This window comes from Penicillium verhagenii, assembly GCF_028828195.1.
Source record: "Penicillium verhagenii strain IBT 33310 chromosome Unknown utg000005l_segment0_segment0, whole genome shotgun sequence".
NCBI lineage: Eukaryota > Fungi > Ascomycota > Eurotiomycetes > Eurotiales > Aspergillaceae > Penicillium > Penicillium verhagenii.
The window spans coordinates 4,564,983-4,586,661 of NW_026643169.1; the positions used below are offsets into that span (position 1 = coordinate 4,564,983).

At 48.9% G+C, this 21,679-nt stretch overlaps 11 protein-coding genes across 11 annotated transcripts; 4 read left to right on the forward strand and 7 right to left on the reverse strand.

Moving 5' to 3' along the window:
- Window positions 1-1,335: 1,335 nt before the first annotated feature.
- N7466_005203 (ABC1 kinase family protein) lies at window positions 1,336-3,501 on the forward strand (the record flags this gene model as incomplete). Its single annotated transcript, XM_057164600.1, has 3 exons — window positions 1,336-1,833; window positions 1,905-3,244; window positions 3,324-3,501. The coding sequence occupies 3 exons, from the start codon at window positions 1,336-1,338 to the stop codon at window positions 3,499-3,501; spliced, it is 2,016 nt and encodes a 671-aa protein (XP_057023281.1).
- Window positions 3,502-3,874: 373 nt separating this feature from the next.
- N7466_005204 (holocytochrome c synthase CYC3) lies at window positions 3,875-4,999 on the reverse strand (the record flags this gene model as incomplete). Its single annotated transcript, XM_057164601.1, has 3 exons — window positions 3,875-4,133; window positions 4,210-4,856; window positions 4,925-4,999. 3 exons carry the CDS (start codon window positions 4,997-4,999, stop codon window positions 3,875-3,877), a joined length of 981 nt encoding a protein of 326 aa, XP_057023282.1.
- A 319-nt stretch (window positions 5,000-5,318) lies between these two features.
- On the reverse strand, window positions 5,319-7,464 carry N7466_005205 (uncharacterized protein; the record flags this gene model as incomplete). The annotated part of the gene is made up of 5 exons (XM_057164602.1): window positions 5,319-6,066; window positions 6,117-6,241; window positions 6,298-6,626; window positions 6,679-7,170; window positions 7,413-7,464. The coding sequence occupies 5 exons, from the start codon at window positions 7,462-7,464 to the stop codon at window positions 5,319-5,321; spliced, it is 1,746 nt and encodes a 581-aa protein (XP_057023283.1).
- Window positions 7,465-8,363: 899 nt separating this feature from the next.
- N7466_005206 (ubiquitin-conjugating enzyme E2) lies at window positions 8,364-9,301 on the reverse strand (the record flags this gene model as incomplete). Its single annotated transcript, XM_057164603.1, has 3 exons — window positions 8,364-9,087; window positions 9,142-9,221; window positions 9,275-9,301. The coding sequence occupies 3 exons, from the start codon at window positions 9,299-9,301 to the stop codon at window positions 8,364-8,366; spliced, it is 831 nt and encodes a 276-aa protein (XP_057023284.1).
- Window positions 9,302-9,549: 248 nt separating this feature from the next.
- On the forward strand, window positions 9,550-11,339 carry sam50 (SAM complex subunit SAM50; the record flags this gene model as incomplete). Its single annotated transcript, XM_057164604.1, has 4 exons — window positions 9,550-9,582; window positions 9,658-9,774; window positions 9,877-10,063; window positions 10,129-11,339. 4 exons carry the CDS (start codon window positions 9,550-9,552, stop codon window positions 11,337-11,339), a joined length of 1,548 nt encoding a protein of 515 aa, XP_057023285.1.
- A 300-nt stretch (window positions 11,340-11,639) lies between these two features.
- On the forward strand, window positions 11,640-12,750 carry N7466_005208 (transporter YIP1; the record flags this gene model as incomplete). The annotated part of the gene is made up of 2 exons (XM_057164605.1): window positions 11,640-11,987; window positions 12,148-12,750. The coding sequence occupies 2 exons, from the start codon at window positions 11,640-11,642 to the stop codon at window positions 12,748-12,750; spliced, it is 951 nt and encodes a 316-aa protein (XP_057023286.1).
- Window positions 12,751-13,123: 373 nt separating this feature from the next.
- On the reverse strand, window positions 13,124-15,424 carry N7466_005209 (putative ubiquitin fusion degradation protein (Ufd1); the record flags this gene model as incomplete). Its single annotated transcript, XM_057164606.1, has 1 exon — window positions 13,124-15,424. One exon carries the CDS (start codon window positions 15,422-15,424, stop codon window positions 13,124-13,126), a length of 2,301 nt encoding a protein of 766 aa, XP_057023287.1.
- A 164-nt stretch (window positions 15,425-15,588) lies between these two features.
- On the reverse strand, window positions 15,589-17,448 carry N7466_005210 (uncharacterized protein; the record flags this gene model as incomplete). The annotated part of the gene is made up of 3 exons (XM_057164607.1): window positions 15,589-15,636; window positions 15,878-15,892; window positions 15,958-17,448. The coding sequence occupies 3 exons, from the start codon at window positions 17,446-17,448 to the stop codon at window positions 15,589-15,591; spliced, it is 1,554 nt and encodes a 517-aa protein (XP_057023288.1).
- Window positions 17,449-18,954: 1,506 nt separating this feature from the next.
- N7466_005211 (uncharacterized protein) lies at window positions 18,955-19,155 on the reverse strand (the record flags this gene model as incomplete). The annotated part of the gene is made up of 1 exon (XM_057164608.1): window positions 18,955-19,155. The coding sequence occupies one exon, from the start codon at window positions 19,153-19,155 to the stop codon at window positions 18,955-18,957; it is 201 nt and encodes a 66-aa protein (XP_057023289.1).
- Window positions 19,156-19,723: 568 nt separating this feature from the next.
- N7466_005212 (proteasome regulatory particle base subunit RPT6) lies at window positions 19,724-21,039 on the reverse strand (the record flags this gene model as incomplete). Its single annotated transcript, XM_057164609.1, has 3 exons — window positions 19,724-19,982; window positions 20,047-20,722; window positions 20,805-21,039. The coding sequence occupies 3 exons, from the start codon at window positions 21,037-21,039 to the stop codon at window positions 19,724-19,726; spliced, it is 1,170 nt and encodes a 389-aa protein (XP_057023290.1).
- Window positions 21,040-21,144: 105 nt separating this feature from the next.
- Window positions 21,145-21,396, forward strand: N7466_005213 (uncharacterized protein; the record flags this gene model as incomplete). Its single annotated transcript, XM_057164610.1, has 1 exon — window positions 21,145-21,396. The coding sequence occupies one exon, from the start codon at window positions 21,145-21,147 to the stop codon at window positions 21,394-21,396; it is 252 nt and encodes an 83-aa protein (XP_057023291.1).
- Window positions 21,397-21,679: the final 283 nt, after the last annotated feature.

Consider the following 21,679-nt stretch of genomic DNA (forward strand, 5'->3'; position numbering starts at 1 on the left):
AAGCCTCGTGCGAAGGGATCATCATACCCCTAGACCAAAAGCCCCTTTTGTGGGGTTTTCAACCCAAGATAAACTTATAATAATACCTCGTATATAGTAAAAGAATTAACTAGATACCTGATTTTTCAGGCATAAAATTATTACCCCCCTATCTTTTAAGTATAAAAGTACTTCTGTGAACTTCTAGCCAAGACCCCACAAAAGGGACTTTTGGCCAAGGGGTATGATGATCCCTTCGCACGAGGCTTTCGAGTCTGCGAACATGGGATAGGTCCGGGGTTCGATTCCCCGAAAGTCGGTTAATTGCATGTACATACAAGCTGGAAACCCTCGCTTCGCTCGAGCGCTTGCTTCCGAGCATCAATTGATGGTTAGGAATCTTTCATACTCGGATTAATATCAATCGGTCCGCACCGAAGCTAAACTTACGCTAGACCGGAAACAATATATAATACAGCGCTGTATATAAGGAAGCGCAGCGATTCAACGTCAACTGGTACAATGGAGTTCAAGGATTCAAATTATTATAGGATAAGACTCCTGCCCTGGTAGGCAGGGACTTGGGGGTCGGAACCCCCAGAGAAAAAGTTCGTGCCACATAACTGGCAGTTTTTACACTGCCCCATATTACTATTTATGCATAACCAAGCAAAAATATCAAGTGTCCAGATTTGACAATTCATGGGGAACATTGAAAAATCATACTCCTACATATGTAGATCAACAGCCCCGGTATATGTCTGGATTCTCTTGAATCGTCAAATGTTCGTTGAATAAAGGCTAAGGGTATATATAATACACAATGGGTATGTAAGCGCTTACTACTTTCACTTTCATGATCTCAGTTGACCGGAATGTTTTTTGACCCTTTTCAATATGTACATACTCGAGTATTGATAGATCATTCTGATTTCCAGGTTAATAATTTGAATAAATGATAGATCAAATCTTCAAGTGTTGAAATGGACCTCCAGGGCTTTGCAATGTGTACGCAATAAATCAAGGCTAACTCACACCGTTTATATATGTCCACACGCACATGTGTAGTACCTTCAAACCAATTGATGTTGGAATGCGTATCCTGAGGTCACTGTAAGCTGAAAAGTAGGTATATATCCCATATCCAGGCACGTAGTTAAATATCAGCAAAACTAGATAATTCACCACTGATCTGGTATCCCTAGTAGGCTAGGTAATATCTTGTCAGGAACTTGACCTCGGGAACCTTTTGGTTATGACGTCGCAACACGTGCCGGTTATCGGGGGTTTATCGCTCTATCGCTCGCCGCGGCGCCCATCCATCTTCCCTTTTTGCCATGCACTACACGATAGACGATGAGGACGATCCTCCTCGGTCGGTTTTGTTTTAGACGCGGGATCCCGCGTGTCCCGCGAAATCGTTTCACATCATGGCAACCTCCAACTCAAACCCCGCGAGGGGGTCGGATAATCGGCGGAATGGTGATGGCTGCTTTAGCACCCAGCGCATTCCTCCGGCTGGCAGAGGCAGATCACCCCGAGAAGACCGGGGAGATGCAGATGCTTGAGGCGTCACGAGAGGAAATTCGAAAAATCGTCTCCCCGGACGCCCAGGGCTTATCGCGCGCCTGGCAATCCCTATCTGTCACATTCTACTACTATGTCTATGACCCAATCGCCACCGGGTTACGATTCCTTCATTTATTCGTCATCTTCATGCCGGTTGTGATCACTGTGCCCGCTATCTGGATCGGTCGGGCCGTTGGAAGCAAAGGAGGGCCACAATCGGGAACATTATGGTGGTATCGGTTCTTGGTGAAGGCGATGGAGCGCGCTGGACCTGCCTTTATCAAGGTTTGTTGACTCCAGACTGACCTTACCTCACGAATGTTTCACTAACTCGAAGTTTCAACCATGTCATATAGCTTGGTCAATGGGCCGCTTCACGAACCGATATATTCCCACCGGAAATGTGTACTATCATGTCCTCACTTCATTCAAATGCTCCTGCCCATTCACTACGCGATACCAAACGAACCATCCGGAAAGCATTCAATGGACTTCCATTCGAAGAAATCTTCGAAGAGTTTGATGAAAACCCCCTTGGTGTTGGTGCTATTGCACAAGTTTACAAAGCAAAGCTTAAACCGAGTCTAGCCACCACAAGCCAGGAGCTAGGACAGGAGCCGATTACCCTGGGGGAGAGGGTACGCAAGAATGTTGATGTGCTAGTGAAGAACTCACCACAGCGGGTACCGTCATCCTATGTTGCTATCAAAGTATTGCATCCCCGAGTCGAGAAGATGATCCATCGTGATTTGCGGATCATGTCGTTCTTCGCTTCTTTGATAAATGCCATACCGACGATGAATTGGCTCTCCTTCCCGGATGAAGTAGAGCAATTTGGGGAGATGATGAAGCTTCAACTGGATATGCGCATTGAAGGCACCAATCTCGTCAGATTTCGGGAGAAGTTCAAGACCCGAACCACCGCTTGGTTCCCATATCCCTACCTTGATTACACAACTCGCGAGGTGCTAGTCGAGGAATTCGCACAGGGTATTCCGCTAGCCACAATTTTGAATATTGGAGGAGGTGTTTATCAGCATGAGATAGCCAATGAAGGGCTTGATGCATTTTTACATATGCTGTTGATTGATAACTTTGTCCATGCAGATCTACATCCCGGAAATATCATGGTTCGCTTTTATCAGCCTAGCGAGCTCGATCTATCTCTTCGCAAGCATTCTCGAGCCACGGATGCTCCGACACGAGCAGAAGTAGACGTTACCGACTCCGTGCTTGCGCGACTACGCCCGCACATAGGCAACCAACAACAATGGGACTCTGCCCTGTCTCAGCTCAATGATGAAGGATATCGCCCGCAGCTGATATTTATTGATACGGGTCTTGTCACCGAACTGAACGATGGCAATCGGCGAAACTTCTTGGATCTTTTCCGAGCCATTGCTGAGTTTGATGGCTACAAGGCAGGCCATCTCATGGTTGAGCGATGTCGTACACCTGAACAGGTTATAGAGCCAGAGATTTTTGCTCTCAAAATGCAACATCTTGTGCTCAGTATCAAGACACGCACTTTTGCCCTCGGAAACATCAAAATTGGCGATGTGCTGAGCGAGGTCTTGACAATGGTTCGTGGTCATCACGTCCGGTTTGAAGGTGATTTTGTGAACGTTGTGATATCTTGCCTCCTTCTCGAGGGTATTGGGAGAAGTTTGAATCCGGATCTAGACTTGTTCAAGAGGTACGTGGATATACTGAATTTGACATTGACATTTAAGAGAAGCATTGGCTGACTTTTCTTTCTTTTATCTCTAATGTAGCGCCCTCCCTATTCTCCGACAACTGGGTTCTGGCGCCACCTTCTTGCAAACAGTCCGCTCGGGTGATACCTCGATGCTTCGTGTCTGGGTTGGTTTAGAGGCACGTGGACTGCTGCAGGCCAGCATCGAGAGTGTCGAGAATTGCGTCAAGTATGATCAACTGTCGCCGAACATTTGATTGATAGACACTATATCTCCCCCTTCCTGTACCATATATAAAGTGCCCTTGGCAACAACGATGATGAGAACATATGCTTATATTAATGTACATTTGGAATACAAATTATGGAAAGCTCTTTTAGCAAATTGAACAGTTCTTGTCATATGTATAGAATATTTGCCATTTTCACTGCTGGTGCAAAATAAATTGTTAGAAACTGGGGTAATAAGACAGGTAGAATATGACACAGGAGAAAGAAGGAAAACACCAGAGATCATAATGGGGGTTTCATATGAAAAGAAAACCGCGAAGAAGAAAACGCCCATGCCATGTCTATAATTACACAATGTGGAGTGGAGAAAGCATCAAGATGGGTGTGTTAAGAGCCTCATCAATGGTGATGGCTCTGGTTCCCTTCACGAACAGCAGCTCCACTGGCCCTCCACCATGCGTCTCCTCCCCAACGCATCAGTCTCTCAACAGCAGCTGTTGGTGAATCCAGAGCAGGTCGAATATCGAGGAAGAAGACCGGCTCACCAGTAGGCTCAGGAGGGCCAGAATAGTAATCGATGACATAACGCACTTCCTTGGTGCCCCAGGGTGTTTGACGCTGAACGAACCAGTCGTGTCGGTCGAATGGTGGCTTGGTCCTAATAGCAAGTAACGTTATATTAGTATATACTCGGGAGGTGTAAGAAAAAAAAAAGTTGTAGGATCTCGACATACTCAAACTTGGAAGGGTAAACCCATGCCAGAGCCTGGAAGATCTGGGCCTTGGGGGTGAGTTCCTTCGGGCGACCCTGGAATCGGATCAGACGAGGCTCTGTTGACTGGTCTACATTGCCAGTCATTTCGGCCTTGGCCAAATCCCAACTCAGATTCTCCTCGCCACGGCGGCACTTGCTCCATCCTTCAACAAGACCCTTGGCAAATGTGCGCTCCCATCCAACAATCTCATTCCAGGCACCTTCGTTCAGGAAGTTGTGGACAGCAACCATGGCTTCCACGGCATCCTGGGGAGTGTCGGTATGTCCTTTACGCAGCATTGCATTGTACATTTGCTGAGGAGACGGGTACTCCCAGTTTTCCTTGCTGTCGCCACGTGGAATGGAAGACTGTTCACGTTCAAGGGGAAGATCAACAGTCTGATTTGGAGCACGCTCCTGAGAAATGGAGGCGAACATGTAGTTCAGCGGGTTCAGCTTTGACAGAGTGGAGGAGGATTTGGTAGGAGCAGCGGCTGGCTCTGGCGCGACCTGCGCGGCGGACGATTTCGGAGCGACGTAGAAAGGAGAATCGGTGGATTTCATGGGACAACTGCTTTCGGGAGTAGCAGATGGTGCCGGAAGGGATTCATGCATCGGGCACGCAGGCTGAATTAATTCCAGTCAGTCCAAAAAAGTTCATGTTGATTATAGGTTATGAAGCCACTGGTACGTACTGGGGGAGATGCATTGGAGGTCGGGTGAGGCGCGTGGGGCGCCTTTGGCTGTGAGTCTGCCCAGAACCAACCCATTTTCGATATAAGTGAAATGGAGAAGAGTAAGTAAGAATTAAGTGTGGTAAAGTGGTAAAGTCCAGAAAATTGCCTCGCGCGATAAAAGATCGGGAAAATCGCGACAGGATGACATAATCAAACTCGTACTCCGCAACGGGCCGAACTATAGAAATCCACGCGATCTGGTTGGTTAAACTTGGTTTTGTACATATACATACTAACTAGTTAGTAGATTTCAAAGTACCCATTATCATTAATATTTAATATTGACTCTCTCAAACGTCAAATATACAGCGAAATGTGAGGAGATCCCCGGCAAAGCAACGGGGGCAATGTTTCACGCTCCATCAGCGGATATCACAAACCCTGACATCGCTTCGTCCCAAATAGCCCGCCATCTCGATCCTTGGGCAGCCACAATAAAGAAATAGTCGGTAAGGATCTGGGAGACCTGCTCCCAAGTCTGCCACTCACATAACATTGCGACGCGGGCCAACCGCTCTACAAACCAGTGTCGCTCGGGTTGGCCGAGTGACCCTTGAGCTCCAATGAATAAAGCCCAGGCAAACAAGCCGAAATTCTCTCTGGATAGTTCGAGGAGAAGGTTAAGTCTGATGGTATTCACTGCCTTCATGAGGTGTTTTGTGAGAGCCCGACCGAGGCCCGAAAAGGGAGGAGAAACGATGAGAAAATGGTTGAGAAAACATATTGAAGTCACACGGGTGACGGCCTCGATCGGGTGAATTCTCTCGGACCTGGAATCTTCAGTGTAAATATAACTGAGCAGTTGATGCTCGGTTTCGCAATTAAGAACTCGAAAAAAATCATGATCACTGAAGCGAATGGCCTGAGGCGCAACCTGGACAGTGATGCTGTAAAATATCATGTCCCGAACGACATTCAAGATGCGTAATAATGGCGGACTGAGGAGTGTATTGGCCCAGAAGCCAGAGCCAAGTCGTCGAATGGGCGATGAAGGAGGAGGCCGAATTCGGTGCTGTATATCAAGAGGTACAGGTTGTGAATCCCAAGTTAGTGGGAATACTGGTTTCGCCAAAAGCCCCGTGCCGGCTTTCACGTCGCTCCTGCCGGATTATTAATTCAATATAACCAAAAGGGCAAGTTCCTCACGTACGTAAGAATGGCTGACAGCATCGAAGATGAGCTTATGCTCTTATCCGTAATTCCACCTCGGAGTTCCACCATGCGGCTTAGGCCAGTTAGGTGGATCCGAGCTTCGTCAAACAAACCAGCGATTAACTGCCATGTATTAGATGAGAATACTTCCAGGTAATATTTATCGAGTGAACTCTTACTGATCCAGTGAGAAGATTAACAATCGTATCGAATGCCTCGTTGCTAAGTGCTAATATGGGGTCTTGTACTTTGGCGTTCATCTCGTGAATGGATTTCGCTTTCATGATGCAATATTCAGAATCGTTTACGACTCGACCATAGTCACCAATTGAACCAAAGGACTCGAGTCGATTTGTAGCCAAAGCGGCTCGGTGCGCAGCACACATGCTCATGAGACCAAAGAAACTTCCCGGGTCAGAGAAGGATGATCGGACCATCAGCTCTAGCTCGGGAATCTCCGCGCCCTTGCGACCACTCGGAAAGGTCATGGGAACAAAGACGGTTTTCCCTAAATTCTGGTTATTAGCACCATGTTGACGGGAAGGATAGATATGACATACAGTAGTAAACTAAATGTGCAATCATAGAAGGAAGTTCACTGGTAGCCGGTGATGAACAGAAAGGGTCATAGAACCACGATGCGGGGAGAGTTCGTGGGTTGAGGCTCAAATGGCAAGGCAGTGGATAGCCAGCCAGCCACCGTGGCGGACGTGCTCGTCGAGGTTTTGAATCAGAGAAAATGCTCTCCAGGTCTGTATCTCCCATTGAAGAGACAGAGGCCTGAGATCCAGCCCTCGGGACCAGTTGTTGGTCCTCGGAACCCTCAAAAACTTTCCGTCGGGATTTTGTAGTTGCCTGTTCACGGTTCTCCCGCCTTGATGTCCGTTTGGTCCCTGCTAACCTTTCTCGGCGACGTACATCGCGCATAACATGCGAGCGGATCGCCTTGCGGGCATTGACATCTTTGATTCGTTTGGAGGTTAAATCATCATCATGGTCAATAAAGGTGAACGACGGTCGATCAAGCGGGGCGGCGGCTCTCGGACTAGATTCTAGACCAAATGTATCAGTGCATGTAATAAAAACATGTTGCGATGGTCTTTCTGTTAGTGCGACCAGAAACAAAAAAGATATCCCCAGGCAAATAGGGACTGTAGGATTCATTTGCCACGGGAGGACCCATAACAAGTCTCTAGGGCCAGATTGTGGCGCACAGATCCACGAATGGGGAAGATCGGTGGGTCTCGTCCGGGGAAAAAGGGGGGGGCATGAAAAGGTACAATCCAGCACCAACCTGAATTGGAAGGTCGAGCACCTGGTAACGTGAACGACTGCAGATGATCCATCTTGGGCCCGAAGGCCAGCGCAGAGAGATATGGAAAGTTAAAAACCAATGAAGTCAATATGAAGCGGGGGTGGGAAGACGGATTTAGAAGAAAAAGAGAAGGAGTAGTTACGTTGACAATATGCACCTACTGTAGCGGGAAGCCTTGGTGCCTTTTAGTTATTACCACGCGAGACACCAATACCGGAAGATTGTTGCCCCGAAGTGGTATTTAGGACCTGGGATTACAGTGTTAGCATAAGTACTTACTGTACTACTACAGTATTAGTATGCGGCGACTAGATTAGGAAAGTGCGGCCAGAAAGATTTCCCAGTAGATTCCTAAGAAGTTTACTACTAGTAGCTACTTAAAACAAACCATTTGAAATAAAAGGTCAAGTGGCCATAGGGTAAGTTTCTGTCTTCCATTCCTAGACTAAGCCTTACAACTTAGAGGCGCGGGCTGCAGGGTTGTCTGAAGGACCTGTGAGATTCTTGAATCTTGGATACATGGATATGGAGGAGAGAAAGTGGGGCTCGGACGTTAGAATATTACTACAAGTGATCTTCAATACATCGGATTTTGATATGTTTTTACTAGTAATCTTAGAACATTCAGTCGTAAAAAGTAGTTCAAGCAGAAAAATCTAGCTACTACCTAAGTGATCTATTGATATAATAGAAACCGTGGAACCCTTTCTATACATAGTTTCACGGGAAATAATAAAATAAACATAGAGAAATCATCCAGAAGCAACAAAGGTCCCAGATAATGCGCCCGAAGATACAGCTAAGGAGTAACAATGCAACCCGCTAATGACCAAAAGCAAGAAGGAAAAAATAATAGAACCAAAAGGAACAGATATGAAATAACTCCCTCGTGCATAGTATTCTCCAGCATATACGCTGTTGAAGTTCTCTTTATGCCGCCATGTCAGCCATGAGTCTGGAGATTAATGCATAGCCGAAAAGCACCGCTAATCCGATCCAAATACGGTTGCGTCGTGCCCATCCCTGACCGGCTTCCCGAGCCACATGACCTTCCTCCACGATCGCTCCAATCCCTGGGGCACTTCCATTGGGACGTCGACGTAGGGCATTGGTCTCCGGAGAACAATTGGTGGGAGCGTTCGGGTCTGGGAGAATCTGACCGGTGTTGGTATCGATACGATGTTCCTTCATCCAGGCCCAATTTTCCTGGTCCAACTCAGGCCACTCGGTTTTGAACTTGAGGCCTCCATCCCCCGCCTTAACGTTATTTATTCCCTTGGCTGTTCGGGTCACACCCGGGGTGGCGTTAAGGTGTGAACCGCCACCAGTTGAGTTCCACCATCTCGACCGAACGGCAAACACTCGACGCTCCGCTTCCGATGCGCTAACACTTCCCGTAGTCATCTCTTCGCTAGTCATAAAAGATAATAGTCCGATTAAGATGGTCGAAACTTCCCAGGCAGGGTTGAAAGACTTGGGGTGGAAGTCGCTAATACTCAGGCAGAGACGAGTGGATGGCTGGAAGCGACCACTGGGCGTGTGCATGCGAATGGCGGGGGGCGCAAAGGGATACTCTGGAGGAAACATAAGTGTACCCCAGTATTGTCCATTTTCATATGGAGTTCCAGGAGGGCCTGTGAGAATATAGTGCCATCTGGTCTGGTTAGTGAAATGCGTTTCTTCCAGAGGATGCAGAGATTGCACTCACTCGAGAATATTGCTTTCAGATGGGTGGGCAATGATAAACGGAGGAGGGTTCTTTTGGATACTTTGGTATTCTCGAGTAAGCTAGAGACAGTTAGCACCCGGTAACTTAGTAGACATGTGTCTTGGTTACCCACCCGTTTTAAAGCCGCCTTGGTCGCCATGGTTCAGAACAAATCTGGTTGAAGAGAGTGAAAACGAGTGATAATAGAGAGAGAACCTTGCTAGAAATGGTAGCCAGAATAAAAGGAAATTCTGCTTAAAGAAGATCGATGTAGAAGTGAAAGACCTAAAGGCTCAAAGGTGAAACGGTTGCGCGGCGAACACCCCGGAGTCACGTGGGTGCGCCGTTTTCCCACGCGACCATCAAGGTGCTGCTACTCCCCGATCTTGGCCCATCGCAGCTGTCAAAATGTCTTCCCCTCTCTCTGCTGGAGATGATGATGTAGGTTGGATTTATATGCAGTTCAGTGCTGTATTTTCACTTTCTGGGCTAAACTAATCACTCTGTTGTTTGTAGATCTTCGAGCGCTTGCAACAGCGCAAGGACCCGCAGGTCCTTGAAGAGCAGCAGCAGGCTGTGAATGAGCGGATGCAGGCAATTCTACAAAAGGCCCAATCTCGTCTTTCTGAATTGGTGAGTTTTTAATTGCTTCCCCCGGCCCTTGTGTTCATAATAGTTTCTTAGCCATGCTGGTGGATTTTGGGGATCTTCAGGCTAACTATGATTGCTATAAAGCTCGACCAAAACTCTACATTACCCTGCAACATCTCGTCGGTTCGTTTCCAGAGCGCCCCCCATACTCGTCGAAGCTTTCTTGAGCACATCGTCAGCCCACTTCTTGGTGCAAACCGTGATCAACCCTACACTCTTTCCGAGGCATTGCGGGAAGTTTCGGCTACGGCAGACAAGCTTGGACGGTTCGGTTGGTGACCCTCAAGTCGGATACACATATACCCTATCTCTTGACTAACACAAACAATTGCTTAGATCTATTCCAACAGCCCATCGCTGTTCACCTGGATGAGTCGCCAATAGACCCTACGACCGGACTGCGCAACATCGATGTTATCCTCGCTACCCGAGAGAAGTCTCGCGTACTTTTGAAGACCGGAACCGACCTTGGAAATGCAGAAGGCTCGGCCTATGGTAACCTCTTATGGCGCAACGTGCTAGGCGGTGCTGAGACTTTGAACCTTAACGCCTCATTGGGAACGCGTACAAGATCTGCCTACCAGGCTGCATTTGAGACCCCCATTTTCTGTGACCCGGATTTCCGCTTGGAAGTTGGTGGTATCGCAAGCTCTACCCAGAAGTCCTGGGCTAGCCACGAAGAAGTAGTCAAGGGCGGCTGGAGCAAGCTTCGATGGCTCTCCCAATCGGGCCACCGCCATGAGTTGGGCTACAACGGAATCTGGAGGCAGGTTACTGGACTTGCGGAGAACGCCTCCCCGACTGTCCGAGCCGATGCTGGAGACAGTGTGAAGAGCAGCATCTTTCACAGCTGGGTCAATGACCAGCGTGACAACGCCATGTTGCCCTCTCGCGGTTACTATGCCAAGATTTTCAATGAAGTTGCCGGATGGGGCCCATTGAAGGGAGATGTATCATTCTGGAAGTCCGAAATCGAGACCCAGGGTAGTATCCCGATTCCCATTCCTGGTGTCAAGGGTGATAGTGGTATTAGCCTTACCACGGGCTTCCGCGCGGGTCTTCTTTACCCTCTAGGACTGGAGACAAACTCGCAGCCCCAGCTCTCTCGTGTTAATGATCGTTTCTTGCTTGGTGGACCGACAGACGTTCGTGGATTCCGTCTCTGCGGCCTGGGTCCTCGTGAGGGCTCTGATTCCCTCGGTGGTGATGTATACGCTGCCGGAAGCGCTAACTTACTGTTCCCTCTCCCCAGGGTGGGAGCCGAGAAGCCGCTGCGCTTGCAAGCATTCTTGAATGGTGGTCGGCTGTTGCCGTTGCGCACCTCGCAGAAGACCCCCCCTTCAACCAGTGGCGAGGTGCAGGATGCCATGATCTCAACCATCTCTGACCTGCAAAACGGCTTGCCTAGCATCTCGGCTGGTGTTGGTCTCGTGTACGCCCTTCCCGTGGCGCGGTTCGAGCTTAATTTCTCTCTGCCGCTTGTTCTTCGCAAGGGTGAGGAGGGCCGAAAGGGCCTCCAGCTGGGAATTGGCATCAACTTCCTGTAGAAATATGCTTCTGATAACTAGAATTTAGCGGAGTTGAATTATACCTCACTTCATTATTGTTTTTTTTGCGTTTAATCCGGTGTTTCCTTCCTTATTATTTCATTATTTTTGTCGTAACTATTCGGTTCTTAGTTCTATACTTCGGGCCCCGGGGGCTCCACACGCGGGGCTGAGTCAGCAGGCATCAGGACAAACCGCAAGTTGGACACTTTGAGCTTCGCAAGCTCTCCCCCGAAGCTTACATTCCACCTCTTTCCTGCTCATTGCCAATAGAAAACAGTCTTCTCGCCGCCCACGGCAATGACTCAATATTACCCCCAACAACAGCAGCCGGGCTACGGCCCTCAAGGCTCCGCACAGAACCTCCAGTTCTTCCCCTCGTCCTATGCCTCAGTATCCGGCCACACGACTCCCTCACAGGCCTCATACGGCGCTGGCTTTGGCGGTGCCCCCAACCCTTCCTCACAAGCCTACCCCGGGGGTGGATATGGAGGATTTGGATCTCCACCTGCTGGTGTGAGCGGCAGAATGGGCGAACAGAGCGGCTTGAGGACAGGCTGGTTAGCCGCGTTTGGAGCCGAGGGGTATGATGGAGAACCGTCTTTACAGGAGGAGTTGGGAATTAACCTTGGTCACATCAAAACAAAGGTGAGTTCAAGTTATTGAAAGGGGGGTGTATCTGCATCCAGGAGCGATACGACTCGTTGAATCTACTACAAACCCAGATTCGAACAGCATGCATTTTATGCTTCTCTTTGAACATATTTTGTATTTATTCTTATATGAGCTGACAGCTTTGCCATTGCAGACCTTGACCGTGCTAAATCCATTCGCCTCGATCGACAACCATTTAATGGACGACAGCGATCTTTACGGCGCCTTGCTCTATGTCTTCTTATACGGTCTTTTCCTTCTCTTATCCGGCAAGGTGTTCTATGGCTACATCTACGGCGTTGCAGTCTTTGGCACCGTCTCCTTGCACCTCATTTTGAGTCTCATGTCGCCCATCCTCGATGGACCCCCAACTCCGAATGCCGCCGACCCCGCCAACTATAACCCGCACCACAAGCCCTCCATCTCCGGTGTCTCTTCTGCTGGTCACTTCTCGGCAACTCTGACTTTCCCCCGCTCAGCCAGTGTTCTGGGATACTGCTTCCTCCCACTTGTGTTGACCGCTCTCATTGGTGTCTTGCTCCCCATGGACACCCTGTTCGGGTATCTCTTGACTACCGCTGCCGTGGGCTGGTGCACATACAGCTCGTCTGGGATGTTCTGTGCCGTGGCGCGCATGAGTGGCATGCGCGGATTGGTGGCGTATCCTTTGGCGTTGTTTTACGTCGTCTTCGGAATTATGGGTATCTTCTCGTCCCGGGGCACGGGTACCCTTGCTGCGAAAACAGGTGCTGCTTAGAAGGGTTCTGTGGTTTTGATGCTTCTTTTTCGCGGCGAATACTTGGGACTTAAAATAAGTTGAATATACCATAGCCTGACGGTGGCGTATGTATGTTTGCCGTCTCCGTGTTCATGCTTATTCCGTAGAAGATGAATAGGGAGACATGTGGAGTATTCTTAGGCTTGCTAGGTGTCCTTACATCTAATTTATGAATATCACGAGATTCACAAAAAGTGTTATATATCATTAAACCATTAGATTCGTGAATGTCCCTCTATCTAATTCCATCAATGGAAGACCTTGTATGATGCAAAATTTGTCCTTCAATGGTGCTCAAACAATCCCTGTCATAAACATTTGAACTCCCCAGAAATGACCCAGTCAAGCCGATTCACCTGCTCATCTCACCCTGCGTTGGCGCCCACTTCGCCAGCCATTCTCTGGTCTTCTCTAAATCACCACCAGCCGCTTCGGCACCAGCAACGCACCACGCAATGGCATATGCTTTGCCATCGGCTGTAGAGCCCTCGGCAGAGAGCATCTCCGCCAAGTTGCGACGAATCTGCCCCGTTTCATCCGTGCAGAAGTACAACGGCGATGTATTGGGCACTTCAGGTTTGACGTTGATGACTTCGATAAGCGGGCGCGTTACCTTCCTAATATCAGCCACGCCCATTGCGGCTGGAGAAGAGGAATCTATGTGTTTTCTATTTTGTCTCCCGGTTTTGCAGTATTCATTTTGACACCACGGTTTGCCGCAACCGGTCATCATTTGAGATAAATAGCGTCGTTCAATGCGGCGTCGAAGCGCCGCGCCTTCTGGGTCATAAGTATCCACGTATAGCGGACCGTAACAGATGCTGCATAGACCGAGGGACCCGTTGCTTGCGCTATTAAGTGTGCGGCCACAATTCTGGTTCAAACATATGCGAGGAGGCGGACGTGAAACGCGCTCCAATTCATGATGTCGAAGATGGGTGTTCATATCGCGGAGTCGGATGATCTTGTTGCATAGATGGCATTCAGTGGTTCGCCCGCCATCTGATAGCTCGTGTGGCGTTAAGCCGGATAGCATGACTTCGGGATCGTGGAGATCGGGATCTGCTTCGCCTTTCTGGGGCACGAGCAGGTGGCAGAATTGGCATAGGATTAACTTGCCTGGACAGTCGGTGGTGCGATGCTGTGCCAGTGCGGGAAGTCCTTCAAATTGAGCAGTACAATCAGGGCAGCTGTGAGCGCTGTGGAAGATAGCGTCGTGACTAAGTTTGCTGGAGGCATCATTGCCGTGCGCTGAATCGTGAGGGCAGTGCCAGTGGTTCTCCCACTCTGGCGATCTTTTTTGGAAAACATTATTGCATTGAGAGCAAAGAATGTTATTTCGGAGACAAAAGTTCTCATGGAGGACCAATGTCCGCTGCGGTACCCACTGTCGACAATTTTGACACTGAACATCACCAGACTCATGGGCCTCGTCCGTCTCCGTATTTTCCTCTGATGTATTCGCGGTTATTTGTAGGTGGTATTGCACTGGAGATTGCTGCGCAGGTGTGGTATCCTCAGAGTCCGAGGCAAAAGAATTGACGTGTGTTGAGATATACAGAGCTTCGGCTCCTTCAAGGGCCACATTTGTTGGCTGAATCTTAACTCGCTTGGGAGACTGGCTCGAAAAATCTCCCCAAACATGCATGTCCGTTCGAGGGCGGCCTTGTTGACGCGAACCCAATGGACTCACGAAAAGGCAGAGGTTGGGGTCATCTGTGATGAGTTCAACCTCGAGTGCGTCTTCACGGTTCCATTCTCGAAGCTCGTAGTCAACATATTCCCCTGGTAAAACCTGGGCAGCCACATCCTCCCCGAGAGCAAGAACGCCACCAACTGAGCTGCCGCTCGTTGTACCAGGTGCCCGCGCAGCCCGTTCCAATCGTTTTTTCAGAGTCTCTCTGGCTTGTTCCTCCGATAGTGCAACAATGTCAACCTCCAAGTCTGTGTCTACAACACAAATCCCGTCCCCTTCTGGGTATACCTTATCAACCAAAAATCGGAAAGACTCTTTGCGTGTCCCGGGGACATTCAATAGCTCATTGACAGTGAGAGTTGTAAAGTTATCCCGCAAGTGTCGCTCCAACAAGGCTTTCCAGTCCTCCGGGTCGTAGCCAGCCTCAAGTGGGCGCAATCGTACATAGGTGCCTTTGGGCAGTTGCTTTGCGTGCACCGTGACAGTCGGGCCTGACGCAGCTGGCTGATCTTGTGCCTCCCCTTCCTCTATATTTTGTGTCGCACCGTTCGTATATAACTCAAACTCAGTATCCTGGATACCAAGTGACTCCCGCAACAAAGCGCTCAGTGCCACCTCGTTCTCCGCTGCGGAGAACTCTCGGATCCCCGCGTATACGAAACGACCATTCTGGGGGTTGACGATGCGGAACGTGAGAGGGTGGGGAAGCTGGTGCTGACGATTCTCGACCTGCTGACGAGCTCGTGACTCCGCGGCAAATGTGTGGTGGTTGAAGGGATCAAAGGCAGCGGTATGCACGCGAGGGTTCGGAGGGACAGCTTGGAGTGGTGCGGCGGCAAGAAGCTGTTCGAGAGCAGATTGGGGGAGAATAATTTTATCTCCCGGTAAACGAGGAGTTTGTTGAGGAGCAGTTACAGCCAGCTGGGCGGACCAGTTCAAAGTATTGTTTTCTTCCATGACGCATGAATAGAAGATAAGAGTTTGGCATTTGCGATAAATTTAAAGGTGGGGGGAACGCGGAAAGCTTAAGAAGTTCTGGAAGACTCCGCGCCCCCCGGATATGGTATCAAAGTACTAAGTAAACATAATCACTCAACTCCCGCTTAGAAATCCATCAACCTTCAACGAAACCGCATACGGTTGCTAGCACTGGTATTGCACCAATCACACTGGAAACAGTTAGTGTTTGTACTCCCAGATGTCATCGATGAAAAAAAAGAAAAAGCCTTACCATCGTGGCGGAGCATCCTGCGTTATGGTCGATGCAATATTCACCCCGGCAGCTCTGACAGGTACGCTGGCAATCCAGCTTACATGATGCACACTATAAAAACGGATGAGTATTTATATGACCGAGATAATCAGGTTGCCACTCACGGTCGGGCCACATTCCCAGCAATCCTTACTCACTCCGCGTGTAAGTTCCTACAGAATAGAACGTGTTAGTAGTTGTCGCAATGGAGTATCCAGGCATACGCTGATTTACATACCTCTCGCTCTAGTTCCCGAACTGGTCCCGTCAGTCCCTGGGCCGGACGGACCGCAGTCTGATGTGGGGAAAGATTCATTTGATTATGCTGAGGGTTGGGTAGACAGCTAGCGCAAAACCATTTGTTGCACCGGTGGCACCAGCGATCTGTCAAACAGTCGGCGCATCGCGCAATCAGACATGGATGTTGTCCTGGAATCTGTTCAGGGCGCTTTGCAGTTATTGTGCTTGACATGTGCAATGGCATTGGGCTCAGCAGTGGGAACTGTAGATCTGGGGACTGTCCCCAGATTGCTGGTCCTTCTGGAGAGCTGTGGCATCCATCACAACCACGCGGCCCCAGTGCCACGGTGGCAACCGCTGGTTCCAAGAGAGGCTCTTCAGGTGTCAGATTCTCATCTGTCGAGGAGTAAATATTGACATCGTGACGTGGTCCGCGACAAAGTACCGCATCAAATGCAATGATACCCTCGCATTTCACCAACGTTTGTGCCCAGCCATCTTCTAGAGTATATTTGAACAATTTGCCCGATGAGCTGTACCACTCATTTTGTTCCGTGGGTGTCTTGGGGATATCTTCCTCTTCGTCCGATGAAGTGCTAGATGAGCTCTGGCTCGAACTCCGGGAGCTAGAGCTACCAATGCGAGAACTCCACCAGTCGCGATAACGGCGTCGCACTGGGGCTTGGGTTCGCTTACTTTTAGGTGAAAAGTGATAGATGCCCTTGATCCGGGGAGTACCTTCAGGGCGTGTAGGTCGGACGGCATGTTGAATGATCTGCATGAGCTTCCGCTCATTTAGATGAAGGCATTCACGGATTGAGAGGATGCTGATATTAAATCGATCTGTCAGGATTATATCGGCAACGAGATTGGCCGGTACTGGTAGACCATCCAGAACCAAAGTGCGTACATCCTGCAATACCGATCTTTTCTCCAGGCTGGCGAAGATGCGTCGCAGAGGGGCCGAGTATACTTCATCCTCCGTCTGCAGCTCATCCTGCTGCTGCGAATTCTTAGGAAGCCGAGCACCTCGACAGCGGGTCAGATCAAGATGTCGAAAAATATATGGAGTTTGCGTGACCATGCTATACATGACTCGTGACGTTGATGCCAAAGCCAGCAAGGACGGGGCTGCGAGATAAGGTGCCACATGGTCCAGAATCAAACTGTTGGTAAGGGCCTTTTCAATAGGCGCTCGGTATGGAGGAGGAGTAGGTGTAGGTGTGGGCTTGGGTGTAGACTTGATTGTAGAGATCTCGCGCACGGTTGGTTCAAGACCAAGTTCCTTTGCGGTGAGGCGACGGGAACCATAGAAATCGGGAGCGCGGCCGATGAGATTTTGGCGATAAGCGATCATGGCGCCAGCGGCAACTTCATTGCCGATGTGCAAGATCGGCGCGTGGGGTTGGTGAATCTCTTGGAGAGCGGCACGGGCTTTGACCAGCTCGTTTTCCAAGAGATGGATAGTAGATTGGAGGACAGCGGGCATGGCTTCGGTGTTGGAATCAATGGCAGAAACAAGAGCAGACCACAAGTCGGACATGGCCCGGCAGTCTTTATATTATAAACAAAGTGAAGGGGATGGTTCCACAATAAAGCCGTGGGTGGGGAATTCAGGGACTCGGGGATAAATGCGGATGAAATAGATCAGATCATCTGAGCCAGAAGTACGAAATGGCTTCACCGGGGAGAGAAAGAGAATAGCGGCCGATGAAGCTCCGGTGGGGACGGAAAGGGAGATCCGACAGTGGAGAAATGATGTTGGACTATTCAATTGAGTAATGATAAGAGTCGGTCAGCGATGCGGATTCACCTAAAGCAGCAAGTCCGGGCTTTTGTGTATACTACTATACTACAGGAGTAGTATACTATAAAGGAAAGTATAAAGTGAGAATGAGAGAATGAGAGAGTATATAAGTAGTACTTACTAGAAACTTGTCAGATCAAGTTGGAATCTACCCTGTATATTGGATTGTCTGGTGTGATAGCGCTAGTGGATTGTCATTACTATATCATACATAGAACCACTACTTATAACCTTGGAAGATGAACAACTCTCGCCCCTAACGTAAGTTCGAATGTAAGTACAAAGTACATTGCATGTCAAATTCCCCCAGATAAGACATGCAAAAAATCAGAAATTCAAAATCAATAAAAGAAAAGGCAAAAAAAGGAAAAAGGAAAAAGGAAAAAGGAAAAAGGAAAAAGGAAAAAGGAAAAAGGAAAAAAAAAGAACATACATAAAGAAACTACCAATAATGCAAAGATGTAAGGGGGGGGGGCAAAGTACCAGGTACATGAAATATGGGGGAAATGGAGAGGCTTGAACTAGTGGGACCCTGGGGAGATCAAGTACCGGGTACTCCGTATTCAAGAGAGGCCCACTCCCAAGTACATTTGGGCTGTCAATTGCCCCCACTGATTCCCACTAATCCCACCGATCCCACTGATCCGCTGGTCACGCGGTTCGTTTTTAGGCCGCGTCAGTGCGAGTATCCACTTTCTTCTCTATTTTATTCGAGAAGAGAACTTGTCGTGGTCCAATCGACTCTTCAAACACCACATCGAGGATACAGTTATGTTCGTCATAGGTGGGTCAGGGTGATCACGCCAGAAAAAAGAAAAAGAAAAAAAAAAGACAAAAATATGTATGTACAAGGAATAGCGACAGACAAAGGCCAAGAACGAGCAAAAGAGCAAGAAATGGAGAGACAGGGAATTCAACATGTCTAAGAAAAGAGAAAATTCCAAGAATCTCTTGGCCCTTGGCATACCGATAGTAAGAAAGCATCATTTTGAAGTATTTTGATATGTGACACTGCAGACCAGTTCGATCCCAACTGCCAAGACAATAACCTCGCCAGGGCGCTAGATGATCCACGCCAAGCGGTCGATCTCGACCTTCTCCTTCAGCCTATCTGTAGTATGAAAACCAAGAGTACAAGAGTACATGGGACTTGCGATGGTACATGAAGCATGAAGCAACTATGATGCGCTAGTCCTTCAAATTGTTGGGGGCAGTGCTGAAATAGTCTGCCGATAGCCTACTCTGTACACCATACACCGTACTCCGCTCCAGGGATACCGCGGCATGCTCTCCGCTGCCCAGGTGCATCAGGTCAAAATTGGTGATAGCTTCAGCAAGCCAAGACTTCAAGGGGGTTACGGCCAAGATAATGTGTTTCTCAACCTGCATGTTTCCTTTCACGTCCGAAATTCGGGCCACACAGAGTCGATGGTAATGTTCCCTTTTCTCTTCTTTTTTTCTTTTTTTTTTCTTTTTTTGCCAACTGCAAAGTCCGATGGTCGTCGGATGATTAGGTCGGAATACAATGCTTTCATCTTGCATCTAACCCAACAAATCAGGTTGATATGCACAATGACCAGGCTTCCTACAGCTGTCAACATTGAACAACACGACCTAGTATAGCACATAGTATTTGTCAGGTAGCGGAACTACTAAGGTATACCCAATTCTTACCGGCTAGATTTGATCACTGTCTGGAATCTAAATGGGTACGAATATAGAGATCTGGAGTAAGATACCCAATGCGTTCTCTAATACTCACTTTACTCTCTGCACTTCGTATACATATGCTCTAGTGCCCAGGTGGGTCGTGCCAAGATGGAGAAGGCAGGACAAAGGTCGCCAGGAGCAATCATCATGATTGATCGTCACATATCAATACACAATTGAGGGAGAAACAAAAAAAAACCCACGGGTAGATTAGAACTAGTGATACACGTCGATCATCCCCGCCACTCTACTTCCACAACTTGGACACCGCGACCTCCTTGTCATCATGTTTGTTGAGAATCTTGGCGGTGGCCAGATCGAAGTCCTCCTGTGTAACGTGCACTCGTCGCTCGCGCAGCGCGTACATACCAGCCTCGGTACATACACCCTTAAGCTCAGCTCCTGAACACCCGTTCATCTTCTCGGCGATCTTGGTCAGGTTGATGCCACGAGTGAGGTTCATTGATCGGGAGTGGATGCGTAGAATATCGGCACGAGCCTCGATCCTGCATTGCAAATACAATAGTTAGTATGTAATCAATAAGCGGCAGAAAGGAGGGGAGCACTGACGATGGTGGGGGGAATTCAATCTTTCGGTCAATACGTCCGGGTCGCAGCAAGGCGGGATCAAGAATGTCCAATCGATTGGTTGCCATAATGATCTTGATGTTCTTAGTGGGCTCGAAACCATCCAGTTGATTCAGCAACTCAAGCATGGTCCGTTGCACTTCCGAGTCACCGCCTCCTGCTGAGTCTATACGGCTAGATCCAATACTGTCGATCTCATCCATGAAGATGATACTCGGCGCATGCTCACGGGCCATGATGAACAGCTCACGCACCATTCGACTACCCTCACCAATGTATTTTTGAACCAATTCTGAACCGCTAACACGGATGAATCGACAGTCGGTATGATGGGCCACGGCTCGGGCCAACAGGGTCTTTCCGGTACCGGGGGGACCGTACAGCAGAACACCCTTGGGCTGTGCAATACCCAGCGACTCAAATAGCTCGGGGTGCTTTAGGCCGAGCTCGATCACTTCCTTGATCTCCTTGATCTGCTGATCCAAACCACCGATCATGTCGTATGTGCTGTCCGGAACCTTCTCCACCATCATGAGCGAAACGAGGGGATCGACGGAGGAAGGCAGCATCTTCTCCAGCTTGTAAGAATCCGAGAGAAGCGCCACTCGCTTTCCAACGGTGAGCTTGGCGATATCTACGCCATCGGCGATATCCACCACTGAAATATTGAACCTCGTTAGAACCTGACGCGATCAAGGAAAGTACTGTTGCAAGTCGCATTCAAGCATGTTGGAACATACCATATTTTCCTTCCGGATGCACCTTGACCAGGACCTTCTTGGTGCTCATCACCTTCACAACCTCGCCGACGTAGGAGCCAGGTTGCTGCAAGAGACCGAGCTCCTCTCGCAACAGCCGCACTCGCGAGTTGTAGTCATTACGCTGTGCTTCTAAACGTCGTAGAACTGCCTGGCCCTGGATAATTTCCAGTTTCATATCCTCGATCTTATTGTGGTAGTAATTGTCGAGCGCCATGTTGACGAGATGACGCTATCGGAGCGAGGAGAGGTCACGGGCTGTTGACTTCCACGGGGGAATGGGGATTTTGTTGGATAGATCCTCTGAGTTTGGCCCTGGGAGATGTGGCGGAAAGACACGGCCAAAGTGAGATTGGTTAAAGGTGGTGAGGGGGAAAAGAAGAGCGATGATGATTGGGATGAGAGTCCTCACTGTTGGAGCTGGCCCAGCTCTCTCGAAGCTGCGGGAACCAAACACATGATCTGGACGCCTGGTATGTCAGGCCACAAGGCCTACAAGGCCAACAAGGCCAACAAGGGTAAGCAAACAGCACAAACTGATAGCTACCCACGTGATGAGTCATCCACTTGCTGATTGGAGGTGAACCATGGGTCATCGGGCTCGAGCTCTCCACGTTGGATTTATGTACTGCCATGACATTATTCGCATCTCAGCTGATGCGATGATCATGAACAACGATTTGTTTCACCTACTCCCCGTCATGTAACGGGTTGATTGACTTCATCTTATCCTAGTCGATCCCTGCATATTTGGGCTTGTTATTTCCTTTTTGCTTTTTTTTCCGTTTTGTTATTCTCGTTTTAGAGCTATCGTTTTGATTTTCTAATCCCGTTATCTTTCGGCGCCCAACTATTGG